The sequence below is a fragment of the Labrus mixtus genome, chromosome 4 (genome assembly GCF_963584025.1).
Source record: "Labrus mixtus chromosome 4, fLabMix1.1, whole genome shotgun sequence".
Lineage (NCBI taxonomy): Eukaryota > Metazoa > Chordata > Actinopteri > Labriformes > Labridae > Labrus > Labrus mixtus.
Window position 1 is genome coordinate 30,761,914 of NC_083615.1, and position 23,691 is coordinate 30,785,604.

The window sequence follows — 23,691 nt, forward strand, 5'->3', positions numbered from 1 at the left end:
AAATATCAAAACTTGACAGCCATGAAACAATATAACATCACCACACAAAATATAATTTTTTCCCCCACCTGTACTGGCTATAGGCTACTTTTTATTTCTGTATAGCTGTACTTAGTTTTTCACAAACCATAGCATGTAACATGGTCTAAGTGCGTGTGCTAGGCGAATTAATGAATATAACACATCAGCTTATTATTGATTATTTAAATCTGTGGACATACTGCTTTTTTATAATCTAAAATATTGTTCTGTATGCTTAAAGGGGTCAGCTGTTACACACAAAGCCCAGGTTCATCAGGTAAAATTGATTGGGGTAAAACAGTGGTTTGTGATAAATACTGAGCTCAATCTCAGTTGTTTAAAAAGATATTTCCTCTTTCAAAGGCTTGAAGTTTTATTTAGCTTCCTCTGGAGGTTTTTCTGTCCTTTGGGAGCACCCAGACGTCAAAGTTTGACAGTATGCAGAGGCCACGCCCTTTTATGTAGAATCGTGTAGATCGAAACTTTAGATCATTGACATGTCAAGAATACATTGACCAACTCTGGAGATGATGGCATGTTCAACATGTACAGAAATGTTCATGTAGGTAGGCAAAAAAACCTATTCGTAAAAATCAAAAGGGGGCGCTGTTGAGCCATTTTGCATTGCACTTGTACGGAAACACTATAATACGTAAATGTCACGCACTCCCGATCTGGGTGCAAAAATTTGTGAGTTTTCGTGCACGTTAAGGCCCCCAAATTTGCGATTAATTTGTGCAAAGGAAAACCATGGAAAACCATACAATAGAGTCCTCGCTCGGAGGTCGGTGCTTGGGCCCTAATTATGAACTGGGTATAGAAGAAACCATTCAAATAATATAATGTAAAACAAGAGCAAATAAACATTGAAGACGCATTTTTTTTTCTAATTTTGTGTTCATGTATTTTTTTTCTGTATACTGTGTGTTTTTGCTGATTTTTTTTACATGGGTCTGACCGTGTGTGTGTATATATTGGTGTTTTTTTGTTTTGAAGTCTGTGCATAGTTTTCTCTTCAAATGGACAATTACTGACACATTTTGGAAGACTTTTTTTCCCTTAAACTGCCCCTTAATTGTCATCGTCACTTGTGTATTACCTTTTCTATGTTAAAATGATATGAAACAACTCAAAATAGCAATACTATTATTATTTACAAGATACGATGTGTGACCAAATTGGTGAACAAACGGTTTTGATAGAGAGGATGTGATTGGGAGCCTATATGGTCAAGATTAAAATGTATCATCCAAAAGAGTCTGATAGTCTGAGAAAAGAGGAATAACCACCGTCTGTTAATATTATGAGAATAACCAATATGTATAGTCTACGTGCGCAATGAATTTTGGGTAATGTGAACCTAAATTGACCCGGCCAACAGTTAATCATACCTTCCTGTAATTATTTAAGAATGTTATTAAACAATACAGTTCATGTCAACATATCGTGATAGCTGTCCTTTTAAAGATGTTTTGTCTGTGTACTGTTTCAAGCGACCCAGACCTGTGGTATAAACTCTGTTTCTTGTTGTTTTCCCTCATGTACAAGCTGATACTATATTGGTCGAGTGGAGCACTCCCCCCATCTACCGGCGAAATCGCGCGATAACTGTCGAGAAATGACAGCTAAGCCGTTTACAATTACCACACATGGTTTAACAAGAAAGGTCTGGAAAGAGAGCTCAGTCAGTCAGTCACCGCCGGGCTGCTGAAGCTGTCGAATTGTTACCTTAGGTTATATATATTATATACAGGTTATACATGCGATGAGTGGTGTCATGAATTTCAAAAACTGCGGCTCTGTGCTGATAACGGGAGCCAGCCGTGGGCTCGGGCTGCAGATAGTCGACAGCCTGGCCAATGGAGGTTTTTCACCCGGCAAGATTATAGCCACGACCAGACACCCAGCGAGCGCACAGGTAAATACTATCTGTACAGTAGCCTACACCTGAAAAGTTCCCTGTTCTTTCATTTGTTGTTATAGAGTTAATACATGTATGCACGACGCCAACTCGACCTTGATAACGTGTAAAGATGCATCCAAACACAGGAATAAAGTAACATGACATTGTTCCTTCCATTCACCTTTGCGGCTCAGCTATTGTGTTTGTTTGACTTCCAGAAACTTCACGAACTGGCAGCGAATCATCCCAACATCCACATTATCCCTATGGGTAAGACTGCGAAGAGTGTGTTTGTGAAGAAACAATATTATATCATAAACTTCTATACATTTATTGTGTGGTAAACAAACATAAAAATACAATATTGGATATTTAAGAGGTAAATTAAAGGAAACTTAATATTTTATGTTGAGTTAATCACAAAAGAGTAGGACAGGTAAACAAACCAGCATCTTAAAGCCCAACTAGGCTATGCTGTCCTTAAAGGGGACATATTATGAAAAATCCACTTTCACAGTGTTTTTGAACATTTATTTGGGTAACCTGAGTGTCTATAGACTGTATACAGACCCACAAAATGTGAAATAAATCCATCCAGTCCTTTGTTTGTGGTCTGCATAAATCTTACAACACAGAGAAAAATGCTCTGTTTCAAATTTGCTCAACTTGTGACATCACAAATTGGATTCTGGAAAAAAAAATCCCCTCCCCTCCCCTGGTATCTCCACCCAATGGACTCCACCCCCAGCCTAGAACAAAACTTTTGCGCAGGTCCACCATTTTTATTCTCCTGAGCAGTGATGTCTACAGAGAAAACTTGAGGGGGGTGGGGGATCATTGTATTTAAAGAGACACACACACCAAAACGGAGCGTTCTGAGAGAGCTGGTTTATACAGGGTCACAAACCTCCTCTGGTGCTTGATCCATGTTATATTTTGACCAAAGCACAGCACAGATGTTTCATTTAGACCACAGGGGACTGTTTGAGGAGGTGGAGAATGGAGATAATATGTCCTCTTTAAATGTTACATGTTGTGTATTGCTGGTTGTATATTTGAATAAATTCTGGTTACATTTAATACACTATTTTTATGTGTCCATTTATTTCCTTCTTTTCTGATCTCGCTCAACTTGTATAATCATCAGATTTAGAGGCTGTACAGTGCTGATTTGTCTCTCTTCTAGATGTATTGAACCAGGAGAGTATAGAGAAGTCTGTGGAAGAGGTTGGCCAACTCGTACAAGAAGAGGGTCTGAACTGCCTGATCAACAATGCTGGGATCAACCTGGTGGCCGACTTTCATACCGTCACTGCAGAGCAGATGATAGAAAACTTTCACACCAATGCTGTGGCTCCTCTAATGATCACCAAGGTAATGTTCATGCTTGGATTGTACGCTTAATGCTGTGGATCAGTTACTTTGTGTCTCAGGACCCCTTCATTTGCTGAATGCTGCAAAGTTATACAAAGGGATGACCTTGATGGAAATAAGTTTTACTGGCCCCTAAGCAGAGCGCAGCCTGCATTAATTAAATAGTCTGGCTTCAGTTGGCCTTAGAGTGCAGATCAAACTACAGAGCAGCACCCTGTAGTGGGAAAGAGTCAGGTGCTGATCAAGAACAATGCCAGCAGGGCAGCTGATTGCTGCGAGTCAGTTTGCTCAAATTGAAGGACAATATCTGTAACTACAAGGCCACTCAGCAGCCATATCGTGTACATTTTATGGAAGCGATTAGTGATCAGAATTCAAATGATAAAGCTAATTTGAAAATTCAAATGCATTAACAGAAATTATTTTTAATTTTCAGAATATGGGTGTATTATTTGACTCAAAAATAAAATGATTAATTTATCTAATTTTAATTTTAGTTTTCAACTTTAAAAATGCACATTCTTTGACTAAATTAAAATGAGGAAGAAAATTACATTTGCTTTATCATTTTCAAAAAATGCCCCGCTAAATCTGTATCATAATTAAAATGAAAAAGCTAATTTTAAAATGAAAATACAGTAACAGAAACATGTTTTAATTTTCAGATTATAGGTGCATTATTTGAGCTATATTTAAAATGAATATTCAGTCATCCAGTTTGCATTATACTTTTACTCTCTATGTATGCATATTGTATGACATCATTCAAATGAAAACTAAAAGGTCTTTGGCTTTTCCTTTTCAAACTTGCCGTGCTAAAAAGTGATCATAATTCAAACTCGAAAATGAATTGGCAAAGTGGACGACGCAGGAAAGTGACGTCAGACTCCAGCTCCCAGGCAGGTGAACGTAATATTTACAGTCTATGAGGCGAGCGGGCAGAACGCGCAGTACGATGGGTAGAGGGGTGAATCTTTTTCTTTTAATAAGACAGTTTTTTCTTACTACTGTAACTTTTGCTGCTTTGCTAAAGTGCTCATGATGGATAGGCCGGATCTTTGTAACATAGCAATAAGTAAGGTCTTTTACCTGCTTTTTGTAACATAACAATGAGTAAGGTATTTTACCTGCTTTTTGTAAAGTGTCTCGAGATAACACTTGTTATGAGTTGACGCTATACAAATAAAAATTGATTGATTGATTGATTGAATATGATTGGCTGTACATTTGTATGATGATGTAGCACATCTCTGTTCATCACAGAGTTAATGAATCTGTGGACTTTTTTTTGATTATTGTTAAAAATAAGCCCTGTGGTAAAAATAAGTGACACTTGCAAGTTTTGTTCATGAAGATTGTCTTTACAAATGAACACTACTTCAATATTTTTTTAAGCTTGAAAGCAATCGGTGAAAGTAAGAAGCTAATTTTAGACTTAAAATGAACTACATCCCTGTCGACTGACTTCAACTGACTGACTTCAACGTCACCACTCCTAAGAAGAACCACTCTGTAATCCAAGTTAGCCACTCGTTAGCAACCTCCATAGTTTATCTTATTCAATGGCCCTGTTTTGCGAAAAACCTACATCTGTAAACTCTTTGACGAACAGCCAATCATACATACAAACGTACAGCCAATCATATTGTGTACTAACGTCACTAGCAGACAAAGGTCCTGAGCACATCTGACCACCTGAGCACATCTGGAACCTACACCGGATCACCACCAGTTAATTCACACCAGTTAAACTGTGACAGCAGCAATAGTCCTGGCTGAGAACATAATGTGTTTGGGTTTTCTGCCTTCCCTCTCTCAGAAACGTGATACCTACAGAACTCTAGGGTATATGTTCAAATTTGCTACATACTGTACCTTTACTCTGAAATGTAAATCGATAAGATGTTGCTGTTCAAAGGTAAAAATACCCCCCCCCCCTTCTTGTATTGCAAATGTGGTATATTAGGTCTCTTAAAGCCACTCTTGTGTGTTCCAAAACTGCTAAAAAAAAAACAAAGAAGTAAGCAAACTCCACCACGGAGATCAAAAATGGAAATTTGGAATTAGGCTAGGAAAACAACAAAAATTAATCAATAACAGATCGGAACCATCTGAGAAATATTATTTTAGAGATACAACAGAGATAAATACAACAGAGATAAATAGCTATTTTCTCGTTTCTTTCTTTTACAAAGAATACCAAACTTATTTTGATGCATTTTCCTAAGCGTTATTACAAAGCATTTAACCACGAGAGCAGCATAGTACACACTGGCATTTTAGCAAGGACACAAGGACCACTCAGGTCTGCAGGAGGCCCACCACAACTTGTAATTTGTATCTAATGCTGTGTTATAATAGGAACAGCTTTCTTCTCAACAAACTGATCCGTGCTGTTTCTACCCCCGCCAGGCCTTCCTGCCTCTATTGAAGAGAGCTGCATCAAGAGGAGGAGCAGGCAGTGAAGCGAGCATGGGCATCCAGAGGGCAGCAGTCATTAACGTGACCTCTCTGCTTGGCTCTGTGGAGCTTAACTGGGGAGAACGGGCCAAAAACTTCAAATGGTACCCTTACAGGACGTCCAAGGTACTGTTTCCATGGGACATATTCACATACTTGATACCATTTCGGACTTTCAAATCTGTTTTTACGGTTGGGTATTGCATTTGTGATTTAGTAATTATGAAGGACACGTTGTTAGACCATCACAGTTTCACAGCTTGCACAATTATAGTCACATTGAAGGATGTACAAGTTATATGACCTGAAACAAGTCCTGCTGCCACAGAATGCTTTCTACTCATTGAAAACAATTGAAAAGACACCGGCGCTCAGAAAAACACTAGGTAGATACGGGGCATAAAGAAAGTCAAAGACAACAAAGTGTCAGTTTTTTTCAATTATGTGCAGCGCTAGTCAAAAGATATTTTCTGATGGAAACATGCAGTATTGGATTCAAGTGTGAATTGTCAGCTGCACCTACTGTTGCTCCACCGCAGTATCCCCCGCTGTAGTGATAAACTACTCTATGCAATTCGTCGCATGTAGTTTTTTTTCTTCTCCTTGCTCTCTCAGAGTGCCCTAAACATGGTGAGTCGCTGCATGGCAGTGGACCTGGAGCCTGATGGGATCCTCTGTATGGCCATACATCCTGGCTGGGTCCGCACTGATATGGGGGGGTCTGAGGTAAGGGCCTAACTATGTCACAATGGTTTTGGGATGTTCTGAAAGAAATGTGAATCAAGTGTGATTAACTTCCTGCAATGTTAGAATTAAGACTTGACACATTTAAGTGCTGTGAGTAACACTTCTGGGTCTTTTATATGATTTAAAATGTGTTTATCCTTCTCTTTCAAGGCTCCACTGAGTCCAGAGGAGAGCATCTCATCTATCCTGTCTGTGATTGGTGGACTGACTGAAAAAGACCATGGGTCATTTCTGAACTTTACAGGAGAGGTGTTGCCGTGGTAACCCCGATGAGGGTAAATAAGAGCACTACTAACTGATGGTATGATCAGCTTTGCAAAGATCAATGTATTACTGACCGAGTGCATAGTGTTTACTTTGAATCGTCCTCCACATTTAAATAGTGTGTGCATCTTCCACATAGAACTTTAGTCGAGAAGGCCAAGATCATTTTGTTTCTTTTTGTGGGGATTACCTTAAATTGTGCACCATACCTGTGGATGAGCCGGGTATTCAGTGTACTAGAGTTTGACTTTATGCTACATATTGTTTACAGAGTATACTTGGAGAGCAGTGCGGCCCTCAATACCCCCAACAAGTTACAATAACTAATCTGAGCTGCGTCCATATGAACATATATTGCTACATTCCTTTGATCTGATCCTGAGTCAGACTCACTGTTCAGACAGACAAAGGAGACTTAGTTGAGAATGTCTTAACAGAAGCCCTATTCAGACTTCCGCGATATTAACTCCCCTGGGTCGTTTCGCATTCAATATGAATGTCACAGAGGCATAATGGGGGGGCAAAATGATCCCCCGTCTGTACCATCTTCAGGTGGTAGTAACGGAGGCATTTCAGAGGTGAGAATGAGATCAGCGCAGCGCTGTGTGTGCGTGGATGTCTGACTTTGTGTATATGTGGAGCTCCCGCTGTGCTGTGGTGTGCTACCGCAACGCCGGAAAAATTGTGCATTTGCTGATTGGTTACGGCACTTTTGCAAAATAGCGGTCTGAAAACGGCTACAGTTACATTTTAGACGTCATTCAATAATTATACATCCAAGAAGACATTTGGCAGTTGGAAAGCTGAATTATGGTGGCCACTTGTGCTGTGTTTTTCTACCCTGTGAATGTAGTCCCACTATGCTAGCATGAGCATGTCATAAGTTGTTTATAACACACTGTAATGTACGTGTAAGCAGTTTAGTTCAGTCATTTATTATACGACAATCGTAGTCACCAATTTGGATTTTGTTGTTTAGATAGACCAAAGATGACATTTGTTGAAAAAAAAAGGTGATTTTGTTGAAAATGTTTTAATCTTCAGAGTATTTTAAAATGCCCATAAAGCTGCACACAACTGCAGCTCAGTTTGTTTTATACTCGTTTCTGTTTGCTTAATGCTCCCTTAATGCTAAATCAGATGACCTTTGAAGTGTTGTGCAGTACTGCTCTCTTACTGTATGATAGTCAGATGTTCCTGAGTTGTTAAAAAGTTTCTTGAGTCTCTGAACTGCTGGAAAATTAAGATTGTCGTATCATTTTATTGATAAGAGTTGTTTTTGTGTGTGTTCTTTTGTGAAGGGACATGTTGTATGTTTTGAGAAGGTCCCTCAGATAGAATCAAATATGTGCTCTAGGTTGAGACAAAGAAAGGTAAACCAGCAAAGTTCCTGGTAGAAAAAAACTCAAATGTTGTAAAGTTGCTGTTTAGCCTCTGATATATTATCAGATTGGGTAACACTTTAAAATAGGTGCAGACAATTGATCATTCACTAGTTTCTTAATAGAATGCTAATTATTAGCTTAGTGGCTGCTTATTAGTCATTATTAAGCACTTATTAGCACCTTACTCTACATGACTGTAGTCTATAACTAATAGAACAGTTAATGGTGAATATTATGATCTTAATTTAAAGTGTTAGCTCTGGTTGCTCTCTCTATGCTAGTCAGTCATTAGATCATGTGGTTTAGATTTCTATGCACACATGAGGAAGTAAAGTGAATGATCTGCAGATGTACTACTAAAGAGTTGTATCATCTGTATGCCGTGTTTATATTGCAGTAGTATTTGTTCTTGAGGTCCGGCGTCCGTTAAAATATGTTAAGATGTGTAGCTTATTTTTTGAGATAGCTAATGTTTGAAGAATTGAATGCTGTGTAATAAAAGTTGGAAGTATTAAGTAAAATACTTTTTCTGTGTTCCTGCTTTTGTCTTTAACCTTTAGACTAACAAGAATAATAAGAGGATCTTATTGTAGCAGAAGTAGCTTTTCAAACTCCTACCACCTTTGACAAAAAAAAACACAATGTCAAACAAGGAAGTTTAGATATGTTTTTCTTCCTCATTCTTGCAATGAAAAGTTTAGGTTACATAATAACTTTGTCTTTCAGAAGGGTGACCTGTTGCTGAAGGCCCATTTTTAGGTCTATCTTCAAGCCGTTAGTCCTGCAAATACTTCATGACTTATGACTGTTAAACGTGTACAATGAAATGATCCAGTCTCATTCGTAAGAGAGCTGTGTGTGTGAGTTATCATTGTCAGTTTACACTACCTGTAGCTACAGCTAGTTTGCATACAGTTAGATAATAAAGCAGATCTGCCATTGAACAGAGTAGAGCTCAGAGAATTAACATACATATATATGTATCAAACCACCATGCAGCATGCACTATACATAACACTTCTAATGAAGTATCTTGAAATGTTTCTTAGGAGTGAAATGAATCTTCAGAAATCATGCAGAGTGGAGAACAATGACAGTTTAGGCTTGGTTCAGTTCAAGGGGGGGTTGGCTGATAACCGTGAAGATACATAAGTACAATGACGTGATATAAAGACAATTCAAACCTCGACTTTGTAAAAGTTCCCTGACCTGAACATTTGGCTGGCAGGCCTATGGAAGACTCTAAAGGAGGAACAGAACTGCTTATCATGTCAGGTAAAGCTCCCTGAAGTGTCATCTCAACCTAATAAAACCAGTTTGCCAACAATGGTGTGCAGAAGGGTCATGTGCTGGGCGTGTGGAGAGAGAGAGAGTAGTATGTGTAGAGTGCTAAAAAGGAGGAGGAGCTTGTATATGATAAGATGCTTTTGAATTGTTCTTGCTCACCAACTCCGTTTGTTTCTGGGACTTTTCAGGAGGTCAGCGTGGATTTGTAGCACAGGAAGTTGCGTGCATTCATGAAGAAAATGTGCATCTTTCTATAGGTAAATATTTGTGTCTGTCCTTTATGTTTTTATGAATTTCTTCAATTGGAAAGCAGCAACAGAGTCTACACAGTAGCTAAAAAGGCATTTGTCATCACTCATAACCTGTAGTTTGTGTTTTTGAGCTAATGTGTGCAATATTGAATACTGTTGCTGAAAAGATGCAATGTGTGATGTTCAATATTTAATTTTTATACTATTTAATGACAACTTGTAGATTTTTTTTTAAAAGAAACTTGCTCCTTGTTTTGCATGAGGTGTTTGCCATTTGACTATGCTGCGTCTGATAGTCCATAATCATGTCTTTCTGACCATGCACAGCTCTACTAGTTTTCTTCCCTAAAAGTACAACCTGTCCAGTGAAGCTTATTCCAGAAATGAGCTGGCTAAAGAACATACAGTATTGACCTGAACAGATCGTGTACTGTTCAGTGCAGGTATGTTACCTTTATAAGGATCTGAGCATCTTTGAGCTTTTTCACCAACCCTATTTTTTCTTTAATTTAGGAATGTAGTAAAACAAAGTGTACAAGTGGATTGGCTTTTTTTTAACACAACATCTCGAACTGAAGCAGTGGCTTCGACTGCTTTCTTTTAACAGCAGAATGTATCACTTATCAGGAATCTTTGTGGTGCAAATTGTAAAATAATCTGCAGCAGGCTGTGAAACACTTTTTCAGACACCTGCCCCACAGCTGCAGCTTAAGGAACCTAAAATAAGTACATAGAAAGAATCAATCTTTGAAGTGAGGGTCTTGTTTGCTTTTGTAGGTCATATAGAGGCATCAACATTAATGTCAGTCTGTTTCAAAACCAGCAAAAAATAACTCCTCACATGAGCTTTAAGTGTTATGTCAGTACATTTAAAATCCCTCTGTATCATCCCTCATAACTGCTGAGAACAGACACAGCTTCACAAGGGTTCTGAAATGAAGAAAGAATAGTTTAATCCACTAACAATGCTGCTCAATATTATTTACATGTATTTATTTTCTACTTAATTTCTCCTAAAAGAGCCAGAATAAAGGGAACGTGCCTAAATGGTTATTGGAGCCAATGTTAAAATTGTGAAATGGATTTGTTTTTCACAATTGTCCAAAAACACAGAGGTTTTACTCTTGACAATTTTCACGCTCTGCATATTTTTTATCATGTTTGCGTGACACACAAAAGTTGTTTTCTTAAGATTAGGAGTTTGGACCACATAATCAGTGTCTCTAAGTTTACGGTCAACCACGTAGGGACCAGGAATGTCCATGCAACGGAGGTCCCGGGTTCAAATACCCCAAGTCGTGTTATGTCCCCGGTCTAGGGAAACCAAGACACAACATGATGAGTGACCCCCATTCTTGTCACTCCCAAGAAAGCCAGCAGCCTAGGTCAACTTCAGATTTAACACAGCTGTTTATTTTCTTCAGAGCAAAGCAAGGCCCAAAACAACAAACAAAAGTTGACTACCAAAAAACCTAGTCTTTCCTAACATGGAAATACAGTAAACCAAAATGACCATCGTCTTTCCTCGTCTCCTACAATAAAAACAGGAGAAGAAGTAGTGAACAAAAATTCCTGCTGTGCCGTGTGCAAATATTTAGAGTGTTTAAATTTACAAATTTAACAACTCTCTATTTTGCTATTTCTACACAACTAAGCAGTCTTCCAAAGTCACTCCAAATAGACAACAAGATCTGGCCTACACAATGCAAAAACGTTCCGATGTCAAGCTGGCTTTGTTGGCAGTGGCAGGAATAGGGGAGAAGAGTTTGCAGCAGCTGAGTTTTTGAAAGATCTGATGTTGTGGTTCAACCAATACAGTCGCTGCAATTCTCTTTGCTCCCTCCATTCAACAGCAACATCTCCATCTCCACCTGATTCACCTAGACATACAGTACACCCACTGACACACACACTCGCACAGATATACACATGCACACACTGCAAAGGAGGAGGCAGGCATGCACATTTAATACTAGACATAATTAATACATACATACGACCCAGGGTCATAACAAAGGATTTATGGAGCTTTTTCTTTAAATGTCATTATTGTCCTTTTTTGCCGATTGCCTCAACCATTTGTTGTATCACTAAATCAATAGCTCCTATCTCCTGCCTGCCTTTTTTACTTTAAACTGTTGTCCTGATATAATCTCAGGTCAGTAAGCAGGGGATTGTGATGCTTCCTAGTAGTAATACATCTCATTCACTGAAATCTGCATAGATCTCTCACTATTGCTTTTCCTCTGTTGTGCCATTTTTGAGAAAACAAGAGAGCAGCTTGTTGTCAAGAATGAATATAATTCATTGTGTGCTGATGTCACTTGTCATGATTATTTATTTAAGGTTTTAGCCAAACAAGTTTTGCATGATGGTCACAGCACTGTGTATGACTGTCACAGATCACTCTTCACTATTGCTGCTAAAAACTCTGGCTAGCTAACATACATACCTCTTCTAATGTATATACTGGTGCTGTCTAATTACTGAAGGGTCCATTGTGTGGCCTAAAGTAATATCATCATGGTTAATCTACCTTGAAGTGTTCTCACTATGTTGTACAGGAATGTAGAGGCTACAAGGAGGTTAAAAATCATGGTGATGCAAATGGACTATCCAGCACCTGTGAGACTGCCATCCACTGCCGGAGACCTGAGGACGCCGTTCTCAGACACGGTCAAATACTGCATCTTGGGCATCTCAGTCACTCTTCTTCTGCTAACACTAGTGATCTTGGCATGGCAGACCTTCAGATGCTGCACACAGAGACACTCCACATACACGCAACAAGACACCTGTGAGTAAAGACTAGATTACAATCCCAAACAGTGTAGCCAATGTTGATACTGCTGTGTGTCTCAACAAGAATGTTATTACCAAATATACAAACGTGTGTCTGATTTTTGCTGAAGTGAACAATGATCTGCAGTCGTTGGAGGAAAAGCCAGGAATGTCAGGAAACTACTCAGGAGCTCCAAGTACTAGGGTAAGAGGAAATCAATTAAAGGGAGTCAGTTTATGTAATAAATAATTATTTTCAACTTATTTTCTTAAAACCACAATTTGTAAACATTAGTTCAGATGGCCTGCGTAAAATCCCTAGCCAAGACATGACGTAATGATTATATTTACCTCAATGCTACGTAAATTCCCGCAGCCGTTGAAGTATGTGCACAGCGATCGTAGCAGTCTCATGCAAACACTCTACGCACTGTGCAGCAGTCACAGGATATAAAAGTCACTCCCTCCTCCCACTGGTTCGAAGTGAATTCTCCGGATAATATCTTGTGTTGTTCTCACATCAGCTCATTCTTTCTGCGGGAAAAAATACTAGGGGGCTTAAACGTTTATCCTCCGTGACTTTTATGACTCTCATGAGCTGGATGTAATGTTTTTAACAGAGACATGGTTGCATGGCGGTGAATTAGCGCCCCTGGTGGAACTCTGTCCTCCTGATGCCAGTTTCTTCAGCTCTCCTAGACTGACAGGCAGAGGAGGGGGGGTGGCCTCACTTTTTAAGGATAATTTTAAATACAAAGAGATTCTTAATTTTCTTGTCTTCACTAGTTTTGAACTGCAGCTTTCCACTTTAAATAACCCCTCTGTTGTTTTAGTTGCTGTTATCTACCGTCCACCCAAATACAATGACAAGTTTATCTCTGAATTTGCAGATCTTTTATCCAGCTTATTTCTGCAATATGAGAGGATTTTAATTGTTGGTGATTTTAATATTCACATTTGTTGTGAGGACAAGCCTCTGGTTAAAGACTTTTTAAATATTATTGAGTCTTTTAATCTCACACAATTTGTGTCTGGTCCAACACATCAGCGTGGACATACACTTGATCTAGTGTTGGGCTATGGGTTGTCGGTCTCGGTAAATGAAATCTGCGTGTTACCTGTTTTAGATCACTCACTGATTTTATTTGAAATTTGAATTCCAAATTCACTTACCCATGGGGAAGAAACAAGGATCACAAGATCTTCTCGTTATATCAGCCCGATCGCTTTACATGATCTTACTATGGGGTTGCCGGATGTGGTCGATCCATTATTTAATCAAGTTTTTTCAGTTGACCACCTTACTGTTAACTTTAACAGTGCTCTTCAGGGCCTCCTTGACTCTGTGGCCCCAGTAAAAACTAGGAGGTGTCTTATAAAGAACCATACCCCTTGGATAAACGAGGACTTACGAATCCTTAAAAAGAGCTGTAGAAAAATTGAACGTCAGTGGCGTCACTCAAGGCTTGAAGTGTTTTACCATGCATGGAAAGACAGCCTGACCACCTACCAATCTAGGATGTCAGTCGCAAAAGAGCAGCCTACTATTCAAATTTGATTTCAAATAATAGGCATAATTCCAGACTATTATTTGATACTGTTTCTAGACTCTCACAGTGTGATCAGGCAGTCATTGGTACTGACCTATCTGCACATGATTTTTTATTGTTTTTTAATGACAGGGTTGAAAACATCAGAGTCAGAATACCCCAGTCCTACAATGACAAAGCAGAGTGTGTTGCTGCTATGTCCATCTGTACAGGACAAGGCTTTTCTGATTTTGAACCAATTTCTTTGGCTTCTTTGACTAAGGTTGTAATGGTGGCACGATGTACAACCTGCTCACTTGATCCTCTGCTGTCTTGGGTTGTCAAAGAGCTTTGGCTTACATTAGGACCTTATGTTTTATCTATCTTAAACTCATCCCTCCTCACAGGAGTTTTTCCAGCTTGCTTCAAAACTGCTGTGGTAAAACCCTTACTAAAGAAGCCTAGCTTGGATGCAGACTCCCTGACCAATTATAGACCTGTTTCAAACCTTGCTTTCTTGTCAAAAGTTTTTGAGAAAGTGGTCTCAAATCAGCTTCTAAATTATTTATCACTAAATAAGCTATTTGAGCCATTTCAGTCTGCTTTTCGGGTAAATAATTCGACAGAAACAGCACTTACAAAAGTGGTGAATGATTTGCTACTATCTTTAGATTCAGACTCAACCAGTGTTTTATTGTTATTGGATCTTAGCGCTGCTTTTGATACGGTGGACCACTGTATTCTACTGGATAGGCTTGAGAACTATTTTGGCATCTCAGGACACGTTCTGGAGTGGTTAAGATCCTACCTGTCAGAAAGATCTCAATGTGTTTTATATAACAACATACTCTCTGGTTCCACAGGGGTCTGTACTGGGTCCATTGCTGTTCTCACTTTACCTATCCCCACTGGGTGAGATATTGCGTTCTTTTGGGATTGCTTTTCATTGTTATGCTGAACATGTACATGCCATTAGGTGTAGGAAGTAAGTACGATACAGCTAAACTTGAGGCCTGTCTTGCAGCTGTTAAGAGCTGGTTATCAAAAAATTTCTTGTTGCTTTTCTAGACAGAAATGATGTTTATCGGACCAGTGAAACTGGGTCATCTTTTTGATCCTATTACTTTGTCTCTCCATGATTGTGTAATCAATCGCAGAGACCGAGTTAAGAATCTTGGTGTGCTTTTCGATCAGACACTATCGTTTCAATTACACATAAAGGAGGTGACCAGAGTTGCTTTTTTCCACCTGAGAGACATCTCCAAGATTAGATCAATCTTGTCGTTTAAGGATGCTGAGGTCCTCATCCATGCCTTTGTGTCATCTAGGCTAGATTATTGTAATGTCCTTCTGTCAGGTCTGCCAAAGAAAAGTCTGCGAAGTCTGCAGATGGTTCAGAATGCTGCAGCTCGTGTTCTGACCGGAGCCTGCAGATATGAACACATTACCCCGGTGTTGGCCTCTCTTCATTGGCTCCCTATTCATGCCAGAGCAGACTTTAAGGTGCTGCTGCTAACTTTTAAAATATTAAATGGTAGCGCACCATTGTATCTTACCGACCTGGTGAACCCCTATGTGCCTGCCCGAGCCCTGCATTCTCAGGGGACGGGTCTTCTGAGTGTCCCGAAGGTCAGAAAGAAGACAGTTGGTGAGCGGGCTTTTTCTTTCCGTGCACCGACACTTTGGAACAGTTTACCTCTGGCCATTAGGCAGGCTTGTTCTATTGAGGTTTTTAAAGCAAAGTTAAAGACCCATCTGTTTACTGTTGAGTATGAGTCATGTTTTTTCCTGTATTTTAACTGTATTGCTTTGTACAGCACTTTGATTTAAAGCGCTTTAGAAATAAAGTTATTATTATTATTATTGTTACAGGAGAAACTCCGAATGAGGTGGGAGTGAAAAATTCAGCTGTTTTTGCTTATGAACAACTGTGGCTCAGTTCGTAGAGTCTTCGTCTCTCAACCGGGAGGTCCAGGATTCGATTCCCAGCTCCTGCAGAATCATGTCCAATATGTCCTTAGGCAAGACACTTAACCCCGAATTGCTTCCACTGCTTCGTCAGCTGCGGCATATGAATGCATATGAACGGTATCAGTTACTTCGGATGATCTCACTACATAGCAGCCTCTGCCAACAGTGTGTAAATGTGTAGGTGTGACCTGCAATGTAAATGCGCTTTGAATAGTCAGAAGACTAGAAAAGTGCTATATAAGCTCAAGTCCATTTACCATTTACACATGCAGCTCCTCCTCCAAAATGTAGGAGTTTTTTGCAAGTGTGAAAGCCCTAATATTGAGCATCTGGAGCCAGAGTCTGCACAGTAGGGAACGGCAGGTAGAGCGGCCGTATAGATGTCATACGACTTCCACTAAGAAAAACATACAATTTCTATCAATTTATTTATGTTTAAGATTCGTTTTGGGGATTTTTAATGCCTTTACTAGATTGACAGGACAGTGGATATGATAAGAAATCAGGGAGGGAGAAAGGGATTGGGGAATGACATGCGGTTAAAGGGATACTTCACCCGTTGAAACATGAATCTGTATTGACATTGGGTCATGTATGTAGTAGAAATGTGGCTTGGCTCATGTGGATGAAAGACACCAAATCCCAGAATGCACAGCACCGCAGGCCACTCCCATTAAGGTCCTCTTGTTCAGAATCAGAAATACTTTATTAATCCCAGAGGGAAATTCGATCGTTACAGTTTCTCCGAAATATACAGTATAGCAGTAGAAATATAGTAATAAAAACATTTACAGACATATTTACTTCAACACATAAGACCATTTCCTCAACTGATTCAGAGATTTTTTCCAGAATTGATCTTGGAAATTCCTGGCAGAAAACAGACTCTATGTCTGTGTCCATAGGCAAACAGTGAGAGCACCGACACTACCAGTCCGCCCCAGCTCGAGCCGGCCCCGGCTCCTCGTCCTCACCGCTGCTGCTGACAGGCCAGTCTTGTGTCCTAGCTAACGCCGGCCCCGCAGCAGCCAAAACACAAGACCGGCCTTCTCGCCGCTATATTTATATTTTTTCGCCATTATCAGCTTACTCCATAGAGCCTGTTATTAAGCATAGCTTCCAAGCAATATGGCGGACGTTTCGATTCTGGGAGTGAGTTCCCACCCACTGATCTGTGATTGGTCTTTAGCTTCAGTGGTCGAAAATGCGAGGAACTAGCGTTGTAGTTTCACCCAGCTAACCACAGCTTCCAGTGACGCAAAAATCATCATTTTGCGTCACTGGAAGCTCCTTTTCAGACTTATAAATACAAAGATTTCCCATCTCAGGTGAAAATGAGGGCAGGATGCATGACCATTCAAATATATATATATATATAATATATACATTTCTAATGATACAAAGCTTAATGCAAATGGGTGAAGTATCCCTTTAAGGAGAAACAGGTTGGATATGAACCCAGGCTGCAAGGCCTACAGCCTCTCTACATGAGGTGTTCAAACAAGAATGGCCAAAGGCGCTACAAGAAAACCCATTTAACTGACCAATAAAATGTCAAAGATCCTTAAAGTTGGAACAGTCCATAACAGAACAGATTCCTGTCCTGGTTTAAAGCAGACATTCATGACTATGGAAGTTCAGTGACTATTGTGTCAGTGTTTATTACGCGTTGTTCTTCCAGTATTCGGTGCACGCTGCGCCACAGCAGCTGCATTTATCAACAAAACTGCCAATCAGGACATTTTAAACCTTTTTGTGGTATCAAATGATTAAGGGGAAACTTCTCAGCAAAACATGACTGAAATACAAATCATCCGAAAATAAATATCTCAAATAAACCGGGTCTGAGAAAAAGTATATGATGTGTATTTTGATTGAATAGTTTGACCTATGTCCCATATGTTTACATCTAGGAGGAGGGGATTATGATCTGTACTGCAGCCAGTCAGTAGGGGGGCTGTTCACTCTTTATACAGTCCAGCCCCCAATCAAGCATAGATACCAGGATCACTTTTTCCAAACAGTCTATTATTTGAAATAAGGAAACAGGACTTCAAAGACGTACCATGTAAAAAATAGTTAGGGATGACCTGATACCAGTATTCGGCATCGTTCCGATGCCGCCTTTAAGTACTCATACTCGTACTCTTAAAACTACGAGGATACAATGGCACCGATACCACTTTAAGGCGGGCGTGCGCCTCTTTTCAGTTGAGCGGGTAGGCGGAGAGAAGCAAGATGTCCGCGGTGTGGAGACATTTCAGCGTAAACGATGACGACAAAAGAAGAGCAGACTGCAAACTTTGCACTCCCCAGCCTTCCGTGCGTGGCTCACACGCTAAAGCTAGCTGTTAACGAAGGACTTTTGGCTCAGAGGAGTGTAGCTGACGCGGTGTCAGTCGGACGTAAAATTGTTGGACATTTTAAGCATTCGGCATTAGCCTACTCCCGCCTGGAAGACATTGAGCTTCAGCTCAACCAGCCCGTAAGAAGACTCCAACAAGACGTGCAGACGCGCTGGAATAGCACGTACTACATGCTACAGTCTCTCACCGAGCAGAAGCGGGCTCTGGGAATATTTGGCTCCAAATATGAACTCCCCGACAATCTTACAGCGCACCAGTGGACATTTCTGGAAAAAACTTTGTCTGTTTGGCTCCGTTTGAGGAGTTAACCCGAAAAGTGAGCTTGTCCGATGCTTTAGCATCAGATGTAATTCCTGCTGTGACCGTGCTTCAGAGACTTTTGACCAAAGAAACAGACGTGGATTAGGGCATCAAAACGATGAAAGCAACCTTGGCTGCAGCCATCGACAGGTGCTACATGGATACTGAAAAAACCCCACTCTACTGCATTGCTACTGTACTCGATCCAAGGTAAAGTGCCTGTCTTTATTTCTGTGTGCCTGCTTGTTACAGGTTACATAAAAAGGAAATGTCTGGCAGTGCCATGTTTGTTTCTAAAAACAGGAATGCTTTTCATTTGTAATGTCAAAAAGTAAGGAAACATATCTGATTTAAATAAAACTTACTTTCAAAGTGATTAAGAGAAATTCAGTGGCATTATTAAGTACTCGTAACGGTACTCGGTATCGGTGAGTACCCAAATGTAAGTACTTGTACTTGGTTTGCAAAAAAGTGGTATCGGTGGATCTCTACTTGTTATAAATGTATACCCCAGCATGGATATGTTTGTCGAGTAAAATACCTGTGTGAGGACTCAGGTAGTTATGTGCACACACAGTAAATAAAAGGTGAGGTGTTGATCTGTGTTGATTTGAAGTTGTCTTATGTTGTAAAACATGTGAGCTGTGTTTGGATAGTTCAGTGTTTGCTTCCTACCATGTGTCAGTGTCAGTCAAATTTTATTTTTTAATATTTGCAAATGTCTACAGTGTTTAGACCGGAATAAACTGGAATAGTACGTTGACAAATTAAAATGAAACATGGCCACCACTGCTATCAGAGCGACGTCAGAAATAGGGTAATAGTTTCCTTCAGGGTGGAAATGAAAACAATAGGAATCACTTTTTAACATTATTCCACCACAGATACAGCTCATAGACTGTATGAAACATGGATGTAGTCTCAGAGGCTGTTTACATCTTGCATTCACGTGCATCCCGGGCTGCTCTGCTAAGTGGACAACACCTAAGTGACGTCACCTATTGGTTACTGAAGGGGAGATTTAAGCCCAATGTAGTCTGTCACCATTGAAAATCCCATTTCAACCTGGTAATAGGCAGAGAGGTGGAGCTGAGACGGACCCAAACCTCCTGGCAAAAATCTAGGACACGCCTCAAATCAGTCTTAGGCAGCTGTAAGCCTTTATTAGGGCCCGAAGCACTGACAAGTGCATAGGACCCTCTTGATTATTCAAATGCAAATGATTTTGCACTGAATTTTCTGTAAAAAAAAAAAAGCCTGTATTTTCACTGTTTACAGGGTACCTGTTTAAAAGCATCTGCCCGAGAGCGTTTATCTGATCAATTCATGTTTGGTGTCAAATGAAAGTAGACAAGTTGAAGAATAAAAGTTGTGCTCAAATCACGAAATAAGGCGTGGCCGTGGCGTGATGTCAAACTTTGATGTCGTTTTTGGCATCGCGCCAAAAACTGTAAATGCTTATAACTCTACTATGCAGTGTTCAATCATCACCAAAAAATTCATGCATGACAAGGAGCCCACCCTGAACACATCCATGATTTAATTTTTTTAATTAGTCACAGCGCCACCTGTTGACAACAGGAGGTCACTCCGTCTGAGCACTGTTTTCTTTGCACTAGCCATTGCTACACAGTTGCTTGTATCTCCCTCAAAATCGCTGTTGACCATCCAAACACCTTGACCATACGACCTTTACAAGCACAAAGTCCTGCGTGAAAAGCTGTTTCCTTACGGACGCGTTGTTCGCCATCAAACAGGAAGTAGTTTTTTACGGGCTTAACATAGTCGTACAGACCCGAAACTTCATACATATAATCCTGGTACTAAAGTCATCACATCTTATATCGTTTAAGTAAGTGGGTGTGGCTTAATGGCTCAGTGGCGCCCCCTTCAAATTTTCAAAATGGCCTCCCCATAGAGGGTTTTTTCATGTACATTCATGAAAATTGTTATGCATATTAAGCTTGTCAGGACGGACAAAAAATCCTCTTGCAGCATTTAAAAAAAACCAACAGGAAGTCCACAAATTAAAGTTGAATTTCACAATAATGGCCCAAAATCGCAATTTCAGCCTTCCTATTTGAACGAACTAGTCATGCTCATGTGTTCAACGCGAACTCAGTGTCAGTGCGTTCTAGACAGGCTCAGCATATCTCTTTGTGCTCTGCACGTTATTTCGTCAAAGGGCGTGGCGTGCGTTTTAACTTTATTGTGTGTTTTGGCCACTTGTCAAAAAAGTAAATGCTTATCTCAGCTATGCAGTGTTCAATCATATTACAATTTCTCATGCATGATACGGGGCCCGCCCTGAACACATCCATGTTTGACATTTTTAAATAAGTCACAGCGCCACCGGTAGCTCAATTCCCCCTCAGAATTGGTGTGGACCATGTTAACACCTTGGCCATACAACACTTTCAAGCTCAAACGCCTACGTCCAGACAAACAGGAAGTCGTTTTTTCACGGGTTTAACATAGTTGTTCAGTCCCGAAACTTCATACATATAATCCTAGTAGTAAAGTCAAACATTTGATACCGTTTAAGTGAGTGTGCGTGGCTCAATGGCTCAGTGGCGCCCCCTACAATATTTCAAACATTCAGCCCCCGCAGCATGTTGAACCTACTATTCTGACTTTTACTATGCGTATCCATCTTGACAACACCTACAATAAACCCACTTGCACCCATGCTCAAAATCCAACAGGAAGTCCACAAATCACATCGCCATAAACAGGAAGTGGCTGTAACTCTCGCTAGCTAACGGCTAACTAGCTAAACTTATAAAAACGTTTTGTTACATTAGTCAACCAAGCAATTTCACAGAATAGCTCGCGCTAATGGTTTACCAGTTAGCGAGCAGTCATTTCGTTAGTCATAAATTTTACTATTTTTCGGACGGCGTCGCGGGCTCAATTTTATAGCTAGAGGGGATATACAGGTATCAAATGAAACTGCACGATATATTGCATCCATTGGTACCAAACATGCAAGATACAGAGCCCGTCTAAAATTAAGGCAATGCTGCCATCTTGTGGTGACTATCCATGATTGAAATATTTTAATTTAGAGTGTGGTTCCAATTTGTTCCACAAGGAGGCGTAACCTCTAAGTGAGACAGCTGCTCGGTAGCCGTCAAATTACACAGGTATAATCAGGGTTGGCATCTGAACACATTCACATAACAATCTTCAACTTTACCCATAGCGCCCCCTACTGCAAGGAGTAAGTACTACATTTTATATACTTTGTCTGATCTTTTTTAAATTTCTCCAACTGGCCCTGGCGCTGGCCCCTGACTGCTGCTGGCTGCCGCAACACAAGACCGACCTGTCGACAGCAACCGTCTCACGGCTATATTGCTGGCCACCACCGACCGCTGCCAGCTCAACAGCCGAGACATAAGGCCTGCCTGTCCGCGGCGTGAGGACGAGGAGCCGGGGCCGGCTCGAGCTGGGGCGGACTGGTAGTGTTGGTGCTCTCGCTGTTTGCCTATGAACACAGACATAGAGTCTGTTTTCTGCCAGGAATTTTCCAAGATCAATTCTGGAAGAAATCTCGGAATCAGTTGAGGAAATGGCCTTATGTGTTGAAGTAAATATGTCTGTGGGAGTGGCCTGCGGTGCTGTGCATTCTGGGATTTGGTGTCTTTCATCCACATGAGCCAAAAAGACACTTTCTGCCTTTTCTCGGCCAAGAAGGCACCAACTTCAAAATGTAATTCACATTTCTACTACCAGGGTTTTTCCTGGCTCAGAATCGGCCTTTGGGGGGTGACTATACGAGCTGTAGTAAACGTTTGACCCGTGTATAACAGTATAGTCTACGAGTCTGTTTTACCTTATTTGACAGAAATCTATGCATTTCCTGTTATTTCTGACCATTTTATAAATAATGTTATCATTATGCTTAAGTTACTGAAACCCCAATTAAGTCTGGTAAAGAATTGTTTTTTATTGCAACAGTGAAACATGGGAGGGGACGGATTTTGAGGGAGAGGGGTGTAATGAGATTAGGAGAGGGAAGGTCACATCCTGCCAGTGCATTTCACCCTCTTCCTATGATGGCTGCTCTTTTCCTTTAAATTGTGTTTTCATTTTACATCCCCATTTTGTTTAAATACATTTGTTTGAGTTAAGGTATTATGTCAAATAATCACAGATTTAAGTCACAGATAATTTTGATCATTTGGTCAGATCAGGAAATTGAGAAATAATAAAATATATTTGCTGGCTATAACGCAGCGTTGTTTGACAGTCTGTGTGGAGAAGTTCACAGACTACAGCTGGCTGACGTTACGATTGTTAAGTTATTGATTGTTGATAAAGCAGACACGGTGGAAGTGGATGGAGAAAAGTTGAACGTGCATTTCGACTCGGTCCATACGGATAGCAGATTAACTGTGTTCCGATGCACAGTTGCACTACAAGTAAACAGGTGCAGCCGGTGGTTGGCGTTCCGGTGTGTGTGTGCGTTTGCAGCCATGTATGTTAGTGTGTCTCGTCTCGGCGTGCCCCCACGATGACCCGTCTGCAGACAGCAGAGGAGCAGGGACAAGTAGCCGCAGCTAGCCTACATCATACTCGGTTTAGTATAGTTTTAACATGACTGTTGGGATAAATATTTACCACCATGAAGTGGATTGCTCTTTGAAATTAACTCGCCAAACGGAAAATCAACCCCGCATTTAGCGCTAGTGGGTATCAGTGGAGCGTCCAGAACCAGTCAAAAGAAACAAACAGTCAATCAGCTTGCTATCCAGCGCGAGCCACATGCGTAAATGGATGAGAGGGGAGATGACTGCTAGATGTCAGAGACGTCATATTGTTGCTTGTAAGATATGACCCTCCATTGATAGGTTTTCCTTTAACTCTGTCTGTGAAAAAGCTCCAAATTGGCTACATTGTCTATACACATCAATATTAATGAACATACTTATTTAAACAATTGTTGGAACCCAGCCATGTGTGCTGAGCAAAATAACTTAGGCAAATGTCCATTTTGAGAAGCCTGACTAATAGTTATTTTGGAGGGAACAGAACAAATGAGTCTTA

At 40.4% G+C, this 23,691-nt stretch overlaps 2 protein-coding genes across 2 annotated transcripts in view; both read left to right on the forward strand.

The window, feature by feature from the left end:
- The first annotated feature begins 1,654 nt into the window (after positions 1 to 1,654).
- si:dkey-12e7.4 (uncharacterized protein LOC558132 homolog) lies at positions 1,655 to 8,678 on the forward strand. Its single transcript, XM_061036879.1, has 7 exons — positions 1,655 to 1,939; positions 2,143 to 2,194; positions 3,111 to 3,298; positions 5,711 to 5,884; positions 6,374 to 6,484; positions 6,656 to 7,655; positions 7,686 to 8,678. The coding sequence occupies exons 1-6, from the start codon at positions 1,787 to 1,789 to the stop codon at positions 6,767 to 6,769; spliced, it is 792 nt and encodes a 263-aa protein (XP_060892862.1). The 5' UTR covers positions 1,655 to 1,786; the 3' UTR covers positions 6,770 to 7,655; positions 7,686 to 8,678.
- Positions 8,679 to 9,565: 887 nt separating this feature from the next.
- Positions 9,566 to 23,691, forward strand: part of syt19 (synaptotagmin XIX) — a 35,230-nt gene continuing 21,104 nt past the window's right edge. The window contains exons 1-3 of the mRNA XM_061036880.1: positions 9,566 to 9,698; positions 12,257 to 12,489; positions 12,605 to 12,678. Coding sequence (XP_060892863.1) covers positions 12,288 to 12,489; positions 12,605 to 12,678 — 276 coding nt within the window. The 5' untranslated portion in view covers positions 9,566 to 9,698; positions 12,257 to 12,287. The remainder of the gene's footprint in view (positions 9,699 to 12,256; positions 12,490 to 12,604; positions 12,679 to 23,691) is intronic.